General features: G+C 45.3%; 1 protein-coding gene across 1 annotated transcript in view; it reads right to left on the bottom strand.

Annotated features, from left to right (window-relative positions):
- LOC140199857 (sterol 26-hydroxylase, mitochondrial-like) overlaps positions 1 to 17,746 on the bottom strand; it is a 201,458-nt gene that overhangs the window by 30,360 nt on the left and 153,352 nt on the right. Inside the window, exon 4 of the mRNA XM_072262363.1 lies at positions 7,292 to 7,489. Within this exon, the coding sequence (XP_072118464.1) occupies positions 7,292 to 7,489 (198 nt within the window). The remainder of the gene's footprint in view (positions 1 to 7,291; positions 7,490 to 17,746) is intronic.

The raw sequence follows: 17,746 nt of genomic DNA, 5'->3' as shown, positions 1-17,746 counted from the left end.
TACTCTGACCATGCAATACCTCAGTTAATTAGGCTACTGAATTTAAAACAAAAATCAACAGAATCACCGCTTGGAAGTCTAATCAAAACCAGTAGGCTTATAGCAGTAAATGTAATATTTTAGGATTTGCAGGAAACATAAGGACTATGGGGTATCCACCACAAAATAATAATAATAATCAGCATTAGTCTTGGCCCAAATTTTTAAAAAATCAACCGCACTCACCACTGATGTTTTCAGAGGAGCACAGTCCGTCTGTTGTTGTGATTGGTGGCGAAAGCATCAACGATTTTCTGGATGTCAAGTGCTTTGGTCCTCCGGCTGTTTATGGCCAACAGGGCCAAGTTGCTGTTCCGAGCATTGCCGCTGCTGTTCCTTAGGTAGTTTTTGAGGCGTCTGAGGCGAGAGAAACTCCGTTCGCATGAGGCAGATGTCACAGGTAGAGTCAGTGATATGCAGATTAGTTTGCATAAATCTATAAATGCATCGCGGTAGGGTCTCATTAGAGCTAGAAATTCCACTGTGTCATTCACTGTCTGTCCTTGCTTTTGTTTCCAGCAGACGCCGAACCTGATGTCGCTCTGCAGTCAGTCAGGTTCACTTCAGTCACTCCATAGTATTGGGCCATTGGGCAAAGACAATTCTTGTCTAGGAAGAACTTTTGTTTGGGACTCAATGCTGAGACTCCAGTCAGAACACTCCTAGTCTCAACTGAGAACCGTCTTTTCATTTCAGTCAGAAGTCTGTCTATAACTGGATAGAACCAGTGGTTGCGAAGGTCATCAGAGGATGTGACAAGTGTGCATTCAGTTTGGGCCTTAACAACAAAATCGTGTAGGCGGCGGGGTGGCTGGGCCTGGCTCCTTTCATGTGGTCTGCTCTGTATACTGGCCTTGACGCACAGGTCCCTAGCTCTTGTCTGAATTTCACTCCATGATTCCTCTCCACGTTTTGCTGAGAGTGCATCGATAACAGACTGAGCCAAGTCCACAGTGGATGAAATTTCCAAACTGGGGAATTGTAGCTGGTCTGACATGAACTTGGTGACTCGGAATAAATCCTCAAACAGAGTGAGAAGTAAAGTAAACTGCTCGTCAATCAGTCCATTTACAGCTCTGGCCTCCGTTTTCCTCTGTGCATTTGGTTGACCCATAATATCCTGTAGTGTAGCTAGAATGGCAGGGAGTGATTTCCTTATAGCCCACAAAGCTGTTTACCGCCATGCCCAGCATGTATCTGACAATTTCTTCAACTCCACGGTCTGTGCAGTTGATTCCAGTTCTCTCTGTTTCTTCATGACAAGATCGTGGGCAACAGAGTTTGAAAAGGGCAACACACATCAAAGTTGCTGGTGAACGCAGCAGGCCAGGCAGCATCTCTAGAAAGAGGTACAGTCGACGTTTCGGGCCGAGACCCTTCGTCAGGACTAACTGAAGGAAGAGCTAGTAAGAGATTTGAAAGTGGGAGGGGGAGGGGGAGATCCAAAATGATAGGAGAAGACAGGAGGGGGAGGGATGGAGACAAGAGCTGGACAGGTGATTGGAAAGCAGCTGCACAGTTTCAAAAAAACTCACCAGCTTGTGGTACATTGCTCACAACATCCACTAGAACAAGGTTAAGTCTGTGAGCATGGCAGTGTATATATAATGCCTGCGGGACCTATTTCCTGAACCTCTCTTGTACCCCGTTATTGCACCCGGACATCACTGCCGCCCCGTCATAACACTTACGTCATACACGTGTTCTTATCAATAACACACTGGGTGAGTGTCTGTTCAATGCTTTTAAGAAGCGACTCTGTGTCCAATCCTTCTGCTGGAGTGAAGAGCAAGAATTCTTCAAGCACTGTTTCGTTATTCAAATACCGCACCACCACTGATATTTGCTCCTTTTTACTCAAATCTTTACTTTCATCCACCACGATGGCAAGATATCCAGCCTCCTTGATTTCTGATGTCTGACCATATCTGCCATCATACCCATAATTTCATTTTGGATATCGTGATGGGTGTTTTTCGCATTTCCAGGATTGTCCTCTGTTTTTTTAGCTACAGTCTAATCAAACTGTCCAATTACACTGAGCAACTCAATGAAGTTTCCCCTATTGCCAGATCCATCATCCTCCTGGTGTCCTCGCTGGGCAATGCCTTGACATGCAGTATAGCGTAGAAACTCAACTACTGCTCTCACATACTCACGATTTTCTTGGACAATCTTTGCATGTCCTTTGTCAAGCATATTTCCCAATCTTGAACCGTCTTGTTTTCTCAATCTGAATTCGGCCCGTGCCTCCATCGCAAACTTATAAGCTGCACTTACATGGTGGGTTTTGAAAGCTGTTGTAGCTTTCCGCCAGTTGTGGTAACCGGTGACAGTGAAGGTAGATTCAGAATGGAAACCATGTCCTCCACACAGGAAATGCTGCATGCGAAGCAGAACGTAGTATCTTTTATGATTGAATATTCCAGCCAGGTGTACAGGCCAAACCAGCCATGAATAAAACTCCTTTGCTGATTGCCAAACTGTTGTGAAGGGTACTTTTTCAATGCTGGCCGACCGGGTCCTTCCTCAGGCTGCTGGCTAACATCGCTAACAGTATTCCCACTAGTACTAAGAGCAGCTTCAGCCACGTTCTCTTCTGAATCCGGCTCTATTTCTTGTTCCTCTACTTCGCCCTTACACTCTTTCGGTGAACTGCTGTCATCCTCATCCCCACTTACTTCTGCATGTCACTTTCAATTAAGACATGCTCAGGCTGAGACACCACTGATTCCTCTGGATGAGGTTATTTTCTAGCTAAAAATCGATCCATTTTTCATGCCGGCCAAAAGAATGCATGTGCCAGGTCGACGCTAGCTTGTAAGAGCACAATGTGTGCGTGTGGCATCCGTTAGTCTCGCGAGACCATGGATCTGCGCCTGGATGTATACTATCAATCTCTCACGTGAGTGAGAGTGAGTGACATCAACACCTTAAGTGATCTTAGATCAGCTTTACTGATCTGAGGACAGCAACGGCAAAACATTCACAACGAACGAATAAGCAGAAGTGTAGAGTGGATCTGACAGAGCTTATAACTTTATTGCTGCGTGGGTGCTATGGTAATTGGAGGCACTGTTTCACTAGATCAGCTGGAGAAACAAGCTGTATTTAAAACTATACAGAGAAAGCAAAGCAGCTGCAGTAAATTTCTCGGTGGGGCTATTGCAATTTCTGCTGGGGCTATAGCCGCAGCTAGCACCACCTTAGCACCGCCCCTGCACACCTGGCATGGCATTCCATGCATCCACCACTCTCTGTGTAAAGAAAACTACCTCTCACATCCCCTCTATACTTTCCCCCAATCACCTTAAAATTATGATAAACATTTAAACATTCTTCTATTTAAAACAAGGCAAAGCATTTTATTACATACAACCACTTTAAATCTGCCTCTTACTCTTCATGTTAAAGAAGGTGAAGAGACGGGTTTGTATTCTGACATCAGGCTGTGTGTGGAGTTTCCATATTTTCCCTCTCACTGCATGGGTTCCCCCATGTGCAGTGTTCCCCTCCAATATCCCAAAGACATGTGGGTTGGTAGGTTAATTAGCCAGTGTAAATTGTCCCTAGTGCAGAGGTGAGTGGAAGAATTGAGGGGAAGTTAGAGTCATCGAAAAATGCTGCACAGAAACAGGCCCTTTGGCCCATCTAGTCCCTGTTGAACCATTTAAACTGCCTAGTCCCATTGGCCTGCAGCTGGACCATAGTCCTTCATACCCCTGCTATCCACTAAACGTTGAAATCCAGCTCGCATGCACCCCTTGTGCTGGCAGCTCGTTCCACTCCCTGAGTGAAGAAGTTTCCCCTCACATTCCCCTTCAATATTTTAATATTTAGGAGAAATTTGGAAAATTACATGGATGGGGGGTAGGTATGGAGGGTTATGATCATAGTTCCCTCTAAACTGTGCGCGTGTGCACGTGCACACACATTTTTCAACCAGCGCAGAAAGGAAGTTAATGTGTGCACAAAAAGTTAGTTACCTAAAATACTGTAGTAGTTAATAATTATACTTATGGAAAATAATCTTTTAGCTAACTGCTTCTGTTAACTAATCAGTCGGTTTTTCAAATACCACAATGCACGTCACTAATTTACAGCACCTCACCTCTCCTGTTCCGGTTTGTACAGCTGCATCACGGCGGCAGCCATGTTTGATAACAGTGTTCATATCGTAAAGTTTACAAAGATCTGTTTCAAATCCTGTAGATAGCTTACTAAGTTTTTATTGGAAAAAATATTGATTCACTATGTCACATTCCAAAGAAGCGAAGGGCATGAAGCGCAAAAGAACTGCAAATTTGTTTAAAGTTGAATGGCTTTGTCACAATGGGGGCGTTGGGAATGGACCCAAATGCAAGACACAGACGCTGAAGTACTAGGAACAGGACTAGGATGCAGGACCTGGGCTAGGACATGGACAAGAAACAGGGAACCCGGACAAGGAACTGCGGACTAGGAGCCTGGGCTTGGACTCCGAGCCAGAGACTGGACAAGGACCCAGAACCTGGGTCTTGCCTTGGGCTCAGATCCCCAAAACTAGGCTAGGACTGGACGAAGCCGGGGTCTCAAGGCTTGACGCTGGAGGCTGGGGTACAGACTGGGAACTGTACATCAACACAGAGCCCGGACTTATCCTTCAAAAAGCCGGGACTCATTTTTAACACAACACTAACATGAGACTGGACAATACATAGATATAGAGTCGGGATTCAACTTTCTGTCCACACCAATGTGGGACGGGTCCATCCGTCGGGTAACAGCAGAACGGCCTGACTTACCCCACAGAGGCAAGGGACAGGAAGGGACATAACCAACCGCAAGGTAACGGCAATCAGCCTGTCTTACCCCATGGAGGCAAGGGACAGGAAGGGGCAGAACCAACCGCAGGGTAACGGCAATCAGCCTGACTTACCCCACGGAGGCAAGGGACAGGAAGGGGCAGAACCAACCGCAGGGTAACGGCAATCAGCCTGACTTACCCCACGGAGGCAAGGGACAGGAAGGGGCAGAACCAACCGCAGGGTAACGGCAATCAGCCTGACTTACCCCACAGAGGCAAGGGACAGGAAGGGGCAGAACCAACCGCAGGGTAATGGCAATCAGCCTGACTTACCCCACGGAGGCAAGGGACAGGAAGGGGCAGAACCAACCGCAGGGTAACAGCAATCAGCCTGGCTTACACGACAGAGGCAAGGGACAGGAAGGGAGCTAGGTCCAGGATGGCTCCAAGACTCGTGGCAGCCGGTAACCTCGGCAGGCTGCAGAACAGCCAAATCCATATCCTGATGACTGCACTAGCCTTCAACCAGCGGATTGCTCCAAGAAGACACTGACAAGATGACCACCCTCGATCCCAGGGCCACTTGTATTCCCAGCCCCCAGATGAGCATCAGGTGCTTATGGTTAAGTCCAACCGAAACAAGGGACAGCCAGAAGACCCGGAGTCCAGAGTCCACAGACCAGACCGTGAACCGGAAGGCGAACTTCGGACCAGACCATGACAGGCTTAACAAAATAGTAGAAACTGCTACACTGAAAGCTCATGAGGTCATGAACGTTCAGCTACGAGAAATATTTATGTATGATTCGGAAACTGGAGTTATCTGTTTGTATTGTCGTGATGCAAAAGTTGCTGGAGAATTTGCTAGTGGAAGAAGTGGGATGATATTTGGAAACTTGACGTTTTGAAGCGTCATTTGGCAAATAAATCACATTTGGACGGTGTACAAAAGTTCAGGCAACAGAACCCATCATTACACGTTACAGGAATGCTACACATGTTAGGGTTGAGTGCAGATGAGCGACAGCAAAAACGATCAAACCCAGAGAAGATCAAAGATGAGGTACAAGAATGGTCAGTTTTTGATTTCTCCGTAATTGCAGATTGTGACTTCACATTTGGCGATGAACAAGTTAATGCCTTATGTCTAAAATATCATGATTTTCTAGCAGAAAATATTGTAATAGTTAGACACTTTAATGATTTCAAATTTTCCGTGCAAGAAAAAATTAAATCCAAACCGATTTCAAACTTTGCTCAAATGATAGCATTTGTACTTCAAAATGAACAGTTTTGCAACCTTGCACAGTTGGTGGACATTGGGGGAACCTTTCTTGCGTCTAATGCGGACTGTGAGCGAGGCTTTAGGCTAATGAATCAACTCAAAAACAAGCTGAGAAACCGTGTAGGTGAACGTCATTTTGATACGTTAATGAGAATCAAAAGCTATCAATGGGACGGAAGTTCTATTAGTCGAGATAGAGTTTGCAAAGAATGGGTAAATGCCAAAGACAGGAGAGAGAAAAAATAAGAGTGATTTAAATATGATAAAAATTAAATGTCTCCAACCTGTTGGCATGAACATTGACTTCTCTAACTTCCGTTAATGCCCCTCCTCCCCTGCGTACCACATCCCTTATTTATTTATTTGTTTGTTTGTTTATTTTTATGATTTTTTTTTCTTTCCCCTTTTTTTTCTCTCTTTTTTTCTCCCTCTGTCCCTCTCACTATAACTCCTTGCCCATCCTCTGGGCTCCCCCCAGCTTTCTTTTTCTCTAGGCCTCCCGTCCCATGATCCTCTCCCTTCTCCAGCCTCGTATCCCTTTTGCCAATCAGCTTTCCAGCTCTTAGCTCCATCCCTCCCCCTCCTGTCTTCTCCTATCATTTTGGATCTCCCCCTCCCCTCTCACTTTCAAATCTCTTACTAGCTCTTCTTTCAATTAGATGAAGAGTCTCGGCCCGAAACGTCGACTGTACCTCTTCCAATAGATGCTGCCTGGCCTGCTGCGTTCACCAGCAACTTTTATGAGTGCATGACTTAAATATGTATGTTATTTTGTTGTTATTCTGTGCAGTTTTATGTTCAGTGTCTTGTAAACCTACATAAACTGTCCCATGTGTGCATTCAGTGCCCACATACTTTTGTCACAGGAAAAAAAATTGCACAACATAAGACTTTTGCGCATACTGACTACTAAAAATTAGAGGGAACGTTGGTTATGATCCAAGTGGAGATCAATGGGACTAGACAGATTAATGGCTCAGCACAGACTAGATGGGTCAAAGGGCCTGTTTCTGTGTTCTGTGACTCAAAGCATCTCTCACTTTCAGCTCTGGTAAAAGTAAGTCATCCTGACTCCCACGGGGCTGCCAAAGAAGAACAGGATCAATGGTGCCAGTTTCCCATCAACTTGTCCTGTTTCCAACCTGCTCAAATTAATAACAACACAACTAATTTCATCTTACTGATATAAAAGATATAGTCCCACGCAGCTATAAACTTTTTCCAGGTCTGAATGTACTTCCACATTGCTTTGGGAATGAGAGGGAGTAAAGCTGAGTAGGTGAACATCTCAAGGACAGACGCAATAAACTTCTGTGTCTCCTCGGGAACAGTTTCCTCCAAACAGCCCATCCTTGTTTCAAACAGTATGGCGCAGATTCCTAGGAAAAACAAGGTAGAACAAGTATTGTCAGCATTTATGTGCATTTTCATTGATGCTATTGTGAAATGAATCTCAGGGTACATGGTGATTTTATATATATATATAAAATGTACCTTAATAATAAATTTACTTTGAACTCTGAGACTTTTCCATTTAGCAGAGCTGTCTAAAATAAGAAGACATGGGCTAAGGGTTAAAAGATTGTAAGGGATTTGAGGAACTTTGGATCAATTTTAGAGCATGCTGCCCGAGAGTGTGAGGGACACAAATGCTCACAACATTTGCAAGTATTTAATGGACAACCCAAATAAAAATAAAGTAGGGACAAGTGGAGCGGTCATTGTTGGAGTGGACCAGTGTTGCAGTGGGGAGGCTTTGACTTAAAAGGTTCAGGAAAGTACAGGCTTGGATGAGGTAAGTTTCTTCTTCATTTTTCATCCTTTAGGGCACAGTTAGTGCAGTGAGAATTCCTCCAGGGGCTGTGTTGTGTTCTTTGTGTGAGATATGGGAACTTTGGGAGACCCCCAGCCTCCCAGATATCTACATCCACACCAAGTACACTGAGTTACAGCTCCTCAGAGAATGTGCTAAGGAACTGAAGCTGCAGGTCAATGACCTTCAGCTCATACGGGCAAACGAGGAGATGATAGATCGGAGCTACAGAAAGGTAGTCAGCCCTAAGTTGCAGGTGGCAGATAAGTGGATGTCTGCCAGGAGAGGGAAAGGAAATAGGCAGCCAGTGAAGAGTACCCCTGTGGCCAATCCCCTCAATACTTATTATTTGGATGCTGTTGAGGGGGATGACCTACCAAGAGGTTTCTGCAGCAACCGGGTCTGTGGTGTTGTGGATCAGAAGGGAAGGAGGGAGAATGGGGGATTCCATTGTCAGAGGAGTAGACTCAAGACTCTGTTGACGCAATAGAGAGACTCAGGTGGTATGTTGCCTCCCGGGTACCAGGGTCAAGGATGTCTCGGATTGGGTCCACGGCATTCTGAAGGGGAAAGGTGGAAAGCCAAAAGTCTTGATACATACTGGAACCAATGACGAGGTAGGAAAATGGAGGAGCTCCTGAAGAGAGAATTTTGGGATCTAGTTCGAAAGCTGAAAAGCAGGACCTCCGAAGTAGTATCCTTGGAGGTCGACATGCCAGTGAGGGTAAGACTAGGTTGATTATTCAGATGAATGTGTGGCTGAGGGACTGGTGCAGTGGGGAGAAATTCAAACTTTTGAACCATTGGGATGCCTTCTGGGGAAGGACTGACCTGTACAAAAGTGAATGGCTGTAGCTAAACTGAAGGGGGACCAATATCCTTGCAGTCTGGTTTGCTAGAGCAGCTCCAGAGGATTTAAACTAATTTAGCAGGAGGATGGCATCCAGGGCAGTTGGTGGACAAGCACGTGTGGTGTGTGGTCAGAAAGAACAGGCAGATGGCAAGGCAAGATTGCAGGCAGTGGGATGAGTTTCAACATGGGGACTGTGACAGGAATACACATAGATTAAGATGTTAGCTGTCCTGTGGAATCAGCAGTTGGTCTGCCACCTGTCTTCAGGAGAGAGAGAGATAAGGAAAACAATGGAGCAGCCTTTGGAGGTGTGTAATGAAGGGACGGGAGAGAGGGCTGTCTGGAGCAGCTCCCCCTTTGAACCCTGAACTGTTTGAACTGATGGACAGGCGATACCCCAGCAGGGGGATAAAAAGGGACAGGTTCGCTAAGGCAGGACACACACGACACCCGAGGTAACGAGACCCTGGAAGCGGTGCGTCTCTCACAAGTCGGTGGGAAGTACCGGGCCATAAACGCACAGGGTGGAAAGGCACAATCGGCGGAAACCTGGTGTGTGTCCGCCCTTGCCTGGGTGCCAGGTTCACCGCAGGGAAACGATCGTATCTGGAAACGGAGGGGGTCACGGTCGGTGACTTCAGATGACATCACAAAGGACTCGCCCGGAAACTGACTGCGAAGGTCTGTCTGGAAGCCTTGAATATTCATTCATTTTTGCTCTCTCTCTCCTTCCCCCCACTGTCCATCGCCACGGCAGCAATTACCACGAACTGAACTGAACTAAATTGAACTGAACTTTGCGTCACTTTGAAACTGGTCATTTACCCCTAGACAACGATAGAGCTTGATTGATCCTGTTATCTTAATTCTGTGCACATGTGTGTTTATTCATTGCTGAACTGTTGCATTCATATCCTTACTATTAGAGTACTGTGTTGCTTATTTCTTTAATAAAACTTTCTTAGTTCTAGTAATCCAGACTCCAACTGAGTGATCCATTTCTGCTGGTTTGGCAACCCAGTTACGGGGTACGTAACAGGACAAAATGGAAAAGGGTGACAAAAGGTGTTATCTGAATGCATGCAGGATATAGAATAAGGAAGCTGATCTTGTTAGAGACTGGCAAGCATGTTGTCGTGGGCATCACTGAGTCATGGCAAAAAGAATATTGTAGTTGGGAGTGTAACGTTCAAAGTTACACATTGTATCGAAAGGACAGGCAGAGTGGATGGCATGGCTCTATTGGTAAGATATGACATCAAATCCTGAGAAAGACATGACACAAGATTGGAAGATGTAGACTCTTTGTGGGTAGAGTTAAAATCTGCAAGGGTAAAAAGACCCTGATAGGAATTATAGACAGGCCTCCAAACAGTAACCAGATGTAGGCTATAAATTACAATGTGAGATAGAAAAGACACGTAAAAAGGACAGTGTTATGATAGTCATGGGGGATTTCAATATGCAAGTAGATTGGGAAAATCAGGTTGGTGCAGGATCCCAAGAGAGAGGATTTGTAGAATGCCTACGAGGTGGCTTTTTAGAGCAGCTTGTGGTAGAGCCCATGAGGGAAAGGCTTTTCTAGATTGGGTGTTGTGTAACATAGAAACGTAGAAACATAGAAAATAGGTGCAGGAGTAGGCCATTCGGCCCTTCGAGCCTGCACCGCCATTTATTATGATCATGGCTGATCATCCAACTCAGAACCCCGCCCCAGCCTTCCCTCCATACCCCCTGACCCCCGTAGCCACAAGGGCCATATCTAACTCCCTCTTAAATATAGCCAATGAACTGGCCTCAACTGTTTCCTGTGGCAGAGAATTCCACAGATTCACCACTCTCTGTGTGAAGAAGTTTTTCCTAATCTCGGTCCTAAAAGGCTTCCCCTCTATCCTCAAACTGTGGCCCCTCGTTCTGGACTTCCCCAACATCGGGAACAATCTTCCTGCATCTAGCCTGTCCAATCCCTTTAGGATCTTATACGTTTCAATCAGATCCCCCCTCAATCTTCTAAATTCCAACGAGTACAAGCCCAGTTCATCCAGTCTTTCTTCATATGAAAGTCCTGCCATCCCAGGAATCAATCTGGTGAACCTTCTTTGTACTCCCTCTATGGCAAGGATGTCTTTCCTCAGATTAGGGGACCAAAACTGCACACAATACTCCAGGTGTGGTCTCACCAAGGCCTTGTACAACTGCAGTAGTACCTCACTGCTCCTGTACTCGAATCCTCTCGCTATAAATGCCAGCATACCATTCGCCTTTTTCACCGCCTGCTGTACCTGCATGCCCACTTTCAATGACTGGTGTATAATGACACCCAGGTCTCGTTGCACCTCCCCTTTTCCTAATCGGCCACCATTCAGATAATAATCTGTTTTCCCATTTTTGCCACCAAAGTGGACAACTTCACATTTATCCACATTAAATTGCATCTGCCATGAATTTGCCCACTCACCCAACCTATCCAAGTCACCCTGCATCCTCTTAGCATCCTCCTCACAGCTAACACTGCCACCCAGCTTCGTGTCATCCGCAAACTTGGAGATGCTGCATTTAATTTCCTCATCCAAGTCATTAATATATATTGTAAATAACTGGGGTCCCAGCACTGAGCCTTGCGGTACCCCACTAGTCACCGCCTGCCATTCTGAAAAGGTCCCGTTTATTCCCACTCTTTGCTTCCTGTCTGCTAACCAATTCTCCACCCACACCAATACCTTACCCCCAATACCGTGTGCTTTAAGTTTGCACACTAATCTCCTGTGTGGGACCTTGTCAAAAGCCTTTTGAAAATCCAAATATACCACATCCACTGGTTCTCCCCTATCCACTCTACTAGTTACATCCTCAAAAAATTCTATGAGATTCGTCAGACATGATTTTCCTTTCACAAATCCATGCTGACTTTGTCCGATCATTTCACCACTTTCCAAATGTGCTGTTATCACATCCTTGATAACTGACTCCAGCAGTTTCCCCACCAGCAACGTTAGGCTAACCGGTCTATAATTCCCCGGTTTCTCTCTCCCTCCTTTTTTAAAAAGTGGGGTTACATTAGCCACCCTCCAATCCTCAGGAACTAGTCCAGAATCTAACGAGTTTTGAAAAATTATCACTAATGCATCCACTATTTCTTGGGCTACTTCCTTAAGCACTCTAGGATGCAGACCATCTGGCCCTGGGGATTTATCTGCCTTCAATCCCTTCAATTTACCTAACACCACTTCCCTACTAACATGTATTTCGCTCAGTTCCTCCATCTCACTGGACCCTCTGTCCCCTACTATTCCTGGAAGATTATTTATGTCCTCCTTAGTGAAGACAGAACCAAAGTAATTATTCAATTGTTCTGCCATGTCCTTGCTCCCCATAATCAATTCACCTGTTTCTGTCTGCAGGGGACCTACATTTGTCTTTACCAGTCTTTTCCTTTTTACATATCTATAAAAGCTTTTACAGTCCGTTTTTATGTTGCCTGCCAGTTTTCTCTCATAATCTTTTTTCCCCTTCCTAATTAAGCCCTTTGTCCTCCTCTGCTGAACTCTGAATTTCTCCCAGTCTTCAGGTGAGCCACTTTCTCTGGCTAATTTGTATGAAGATTTGATTAGGAAAGTCAAGGTAAAGGAACTCTTGGGAGACAGTGATCATAACATAATAGAATTCACCCTGCAGTTTGAGCAGAAGAAGCTAAAGTCAGACGTATCAGTATTACAGTGAAGTGAAGGGAATTATATTGCATGAGAGATGAGCTGGCCATAGTTGGTTGGAAGGCGGCTCTAGCAGACGTGATGACAGAACAGTAATGGGTGTAGTTTCTAGAAGCAATTCGGAAGGCGCAGGATATCCAAAGGCAAAGAAGTATTGTAAAGGGAGGATGAGGCAACCGTGGCCGACAAGGAAAGTCAAAGACAACATAAAAGCAAAAGAGAGGGCATTTTTGGGAAGCTTTTAAAAACCAACAGAAAGCAATGGAAAAACTATAAGGAAGGAAAGATGAAATATGAAGTGAAGCTGGTCAATAATATCAAAGAGAATACATAGAACATAGAATAGGACAGCACAGTACAGGCCCTTTGGCCCACAATGTTGTGCCGACCCTCAAACCCTGCCTCCCATATAAGCCCCCAACTCAAATTCCTCCATATACCTGTCTAATATATATAGTAAACTTCACGAGTGTATCTGCCTCCACTACTGACTCAGGCAGTGCATTCCACGCACCAACCACTCTCTGAGTAAAAAACCTCCCTCTAATATCCCCCTTGAACTTCCCACCCCTTACCTTAAAGCCATGTCCTCTTGTACTGAGCAGTGGTGCTCTGGGGAAGAGGCACTGGCTGTCCACTCTATCTATTCCTCTTATTATCTTGTGCACCTGTATCATGTCTCCTCTCATCTTCCTTCTCTCCAAAGAGTAAAGCCCTAGCTCCCTTAATCTCTGATCATAATCCATACGCTCTAAACCAGGCAGCATCCTGCTAAATCTCCTCTGTACCCTTTCCAATGCTTCCACATCCTTCCTATAGTGAGGTGACCAGAACTGGACACAGTGCTCCAAGTGTGGCCTAACCAGAGTTTTATAGAGCTGCATCATTACATCACGACTCTCAAACTTTATCCCTCGACTTATGAAAGCTAACACCCCATAAGCTTTCTTAACTACCCTATCCACCTGTGAGGCAACTTTCAGGGATCTGTGGACACGTACTCCCAGATCCCTCTGCTCCTCCACACTACCAGGTATCCTGCCATTTACTTTCTACTCTGCCTTGGAGTTTGTCCTTCCAAAGTGTACCACCTCACACTTCTCCGGGTTGAACTCCATCTGCCACTTCTCAGCCCACTTCTGCATCCTATCAATGTCTCTCTGCAATCTTTGACAATCCTCTACACTATCCAGGTTGTTAATAAAAATCACAAAAAGTAGAGATCCCAGAACAGATCCTTGTGGGACACCACTAGTCACAATCCTCCAATCTGAATTTTTCAGATAAAGTTTTCTCAGATAAATTTTTCAGATAAAGTTTTTTCAGGTAAATAAAGTGTAAAAGAGAGATGAGATTAGATATCAGACTGCTGAAGAATGGTGCTGTAGAGGTAGTAATGGGGGACGAGGAAATGGCTGATGAACTGAATATGTTTCGAGGAGCATTACAAATGCACAGGTATAAATAGTAGAAGTAAGGAAGAATAAAAAATACCTTAAAATAAGATGTACAATATTAACAAGTCAAAGATTACAAGATTTACAAATTCACACTGATAAGATGCTAGTGCAAGAATTACTGTGATATTATACAGTAATGGATGGTAGACATTATACATGTAACCAGGTGACCAGTGAGTATCATTATCTATTGTTAAAGTGCACTTGGTGATGTTAAAATAGCAGCCTGTGCCTCTAAGAGAAAATGGTGACATCATTTTGTACGGGTGGAGTAGAAAGAAAAGTTACCATATTCTAAAGAGAACAACGTTTGAGTGCTTTTCCCAGGTTTGGTGAGGAAAGATTTTCACGTCTAAGGTATTGGCGCTAGATAGCGTGGTTGTGCGAAGTTCCTCATCGGCCTAGTAGTGTCCGTGAGGAAAACTCTTTTCAGGATCTAGCCTATATGTGTTGGGAACCCCTGATCTAGGTTACAGTCTATTCTTGCTGTTGCCATCGGGAAGAAGGTACAGGAGCCTTGGGTCCCACACCACCAGGTTCAGGAAGTTATTACACAACCATCAGGCTCCTGAACCAGTGTGGATGAATTCGCTGAACTGATTCCACAACCTAGACTCATTTTCAAGGAGTATGCAGCACAAGCGGTCCCTCAAACAAGGAGGTTCGGTGTTTCACTCCTGGACAAGCAGTCCTGGCAAGGGACTACAGAGGTGATCAAAAGTGGGAACTCGGAAAGATTAAGGACAGAACTGCAACAGTGGAAATTGCATCTGATATCATCCGGAGACAACACATTGATCAGTTGAGGAGAGCAGAGTCAATTGTTAGAGAAGAAATGTGTCCAGAGCTGTCAGAACCACTTCCTGCAGTCCCAGAGTCAACTCCTACAACCACCACGGAGGAGGGCCCAGAAACTGGGATTGTTTCACTGCCACAAGCCTCAGCTGAGCAGAAAGAGCACCCCCACCGTCCAGTCAGGAAGACATTATCCCTTGAAAGTAAGAAATCCTCCAAAGCGATTAAATCTTTAGGACAATTTAATATTTAGTATGCAGTGCATGACTTTATAGTAGTTATAATATATGTTATACTAATATATATATAAGCATCCGTTAGTCTCGTGAGAGCATGGATTTGTGCCTGGAAAGGTTTCCAGGGCGCAGGCCTGGGCAAGGTTGTATGGAAGACCGGCAGTTGCCCATGCTGCAAGCCTCCCCTCTCCACGCCACTGATGTTGTCCAAGGGAAGGGCACTAGGACCCATACAGCCTGGCACCGGTGTCATCACAGAGCAATGTGTGGTTAAGTGCCTTGCTCAAGGTCACAACACACTGCCTCAGCTGAGGCTCGAACTAGTGTCCTTCAGATCACTGGACCGACGCATTAACCACTGGTCCACGTGCCAACACATTTATTATATTTATTATACTGATAAACATATAGAAACATAGAAAATAGGTGCAGGAGTAGGCCATTCGGCCCTTCGAGCCTGCACCGCCATTTATTATGATCATGGCTGATCATCCAACTCAGAACCCCGCCCCAGCCTTCCCTCCATACCCTCTGATCCCCGTAGCCACAAGGGCCATATCTAACTCCCTCTTAATTACAGCCAATGAACTGGCCTCAACTGTTTCCTGTGGCAGAGAATTCCACAGATTTACCACTCTCTGTGTGAAGAAGTTTTTCCTAATCTCAGTCCTAAAAGGCTTCCCCTCTATCCTCAAACTGTGGCCTCTCATTCTGGACTTCCCCAACATCGGGAACAATCTTCCTGTATCTAGCCTGTCCAATCCCTTTAGGATTTTATACATTTTAATCAGATCCCCCCTCAATCTTCTAAATTCCAACGAGTATAAGCCTAGTTCATCCAGTCTTTCTTCATATGAAAGTCCTGCCATCCCAGGAATCAATCTGGTGAACCTTCTTTGTACTCCCTCTATGGCAAGGATGTCTTTCCTCAGATTAGGGGACCAAAACTGCACACAATACTCCAGGTGTGGTCTCACCAAGGCCTTGTACAACTGCAGTAGTACCTCCCTGCCCCTGTACTCGAACCCTCTTGCTATAAATGCCAGCATACCATTCGCCTTTTTCACCGCCTGCTGTACCTGCATGCCCACTTTCAATGACTGGTGTATAATGACACCCAGGTCTCGTTGCACCTCCCCTTTTCCTAATCGGCCACCAATCAGATAATAATCTGTTTTCCTGCTTTTGCCACCAAAGTGGATAACTTCACATTTATCCACATTAAATTGCATCTGCCATGAATTTGCCCACTCACCCAACCTATCCAAGTCACTCTGCATCCTCTTAGCATCCTCCTCACAGCTAACACTGCCACCCAGCTTCGTGTCATCCGCAAACTTGGAGATGCTGCATTTAATTCCCTCATCCAAGTCATTAATATATATTGTAAATAACTGGGGTCCCAGCACTGAGCCTTGCGGTACCCCACTAGTCACCGCCTGCCATTCTGAAAAGGTCCCGTTTATTCTCACTCTTTGCTTCCTGTCTGCCAACCAATTCTCTATCCACATCAATACCTTCCCCCCAATACCGTGTGCTTTAAGTTTGCACACTAATCTCCTGTGTGGGACCTTGTCAAAAGCCTTTTGAAAATCCAAATATACCACATCCACTGGTTCTCCCCTATCCACTCTACTAGTTACATCCTCAGAAAATTCTATGAGATTCGTCAGACATGATTTTCCTTTCACAAATCCATGCTGACTTTGTCCGATCATTTCGCTGCTTTCCAAATGTGCTGTTATCACATCTTTGATAACTGACTCCAGCAGTTTCCCCACCACCGACGTTAGGCTAATCGGTCTATAATTCCCCAGCTTCTCTCTCCCTCCTTTTTTAAAAAGTGGGGTTACATTATCCACCCTCCAATCATCAGGAACTAGTCCAGAATCTAACGAGTTTTGAAAAATTATCACTAATGCATCCACTATTTCTTGTGCTACTTCCTTAAGCACTCTGGGATGCAGACCATCTGGCCCTGGGGATTTATCTGCCTTTAATCCCTTCAATTTACCCAACACCACTTCCCTACTAACAAGTATTTTGTTCATGTATATATATATATATATATATACTCAACATAGATTAAGCATTCTTTGCTTACATCATTCATGCGTTCAATGTACAAATTACGTGAATGGCATACGTTATTAAAACTCCCCACACAGTTACAGGGAGAACACAAACTCCCCACCAGGTCACGGGGAGAACACACAAATTCCCCACATGGTCACGGGGATAACACACAAACTCCCCACATGGTCACGGGAAGAGCATACAAATTCCCCACATGGTCGAGGGGAGAACACAAAACTCCCCACACAGTCACGGGGAGAACACGCAAACTCCCCACATGGTCACGGGGAGAACACACAAATTCCCCACATGGTCGCGGGGACAACACAAAACTCCCCACAAAGTCACAGGGAGAACACACAAACTCCCCACATGGTCACACAGAGAACACACAAATTCCCCACATGGTCGCGGGGAGAACACAAAACTCCACACACAGTCACGGGGAGAACACACAAACTCCCCACACAGTCAAGGGGAGAAAACACAAACTCCCCAGACGGTGCCGGGGAGAAGACACAAACTCCCCACACGGTCACGTCGTCAACATTCAAACTCCCCACACGGTCACTGGGAGAGCACACAAACTCTCCAAACAGTGACGGGGAGAACACACAAACTCCCCACACAGTCACAGGGTGAACACACAAAATCCCCACCAGGTCATGGGGAGAACACACAAACTGCCCACAC

This window comes from Mobula birostris, chromosome 6 (genome assembly GCF_030028105.1).
Source record: "Mobula birostris isolate sMobBir1 chromosome 6, sMobBir1.hap1, whole genome shotgun sequence".
Lineage (NCBI taxonomy): Eukaryota > Metazoa > Chordata > Chondrichthyes > Myliobatiformes > Myliobatidae > Mobula > Mobula birostris.
This window is presented reverse-complemented; position numbering and strand designations above follow the sequence as displayed.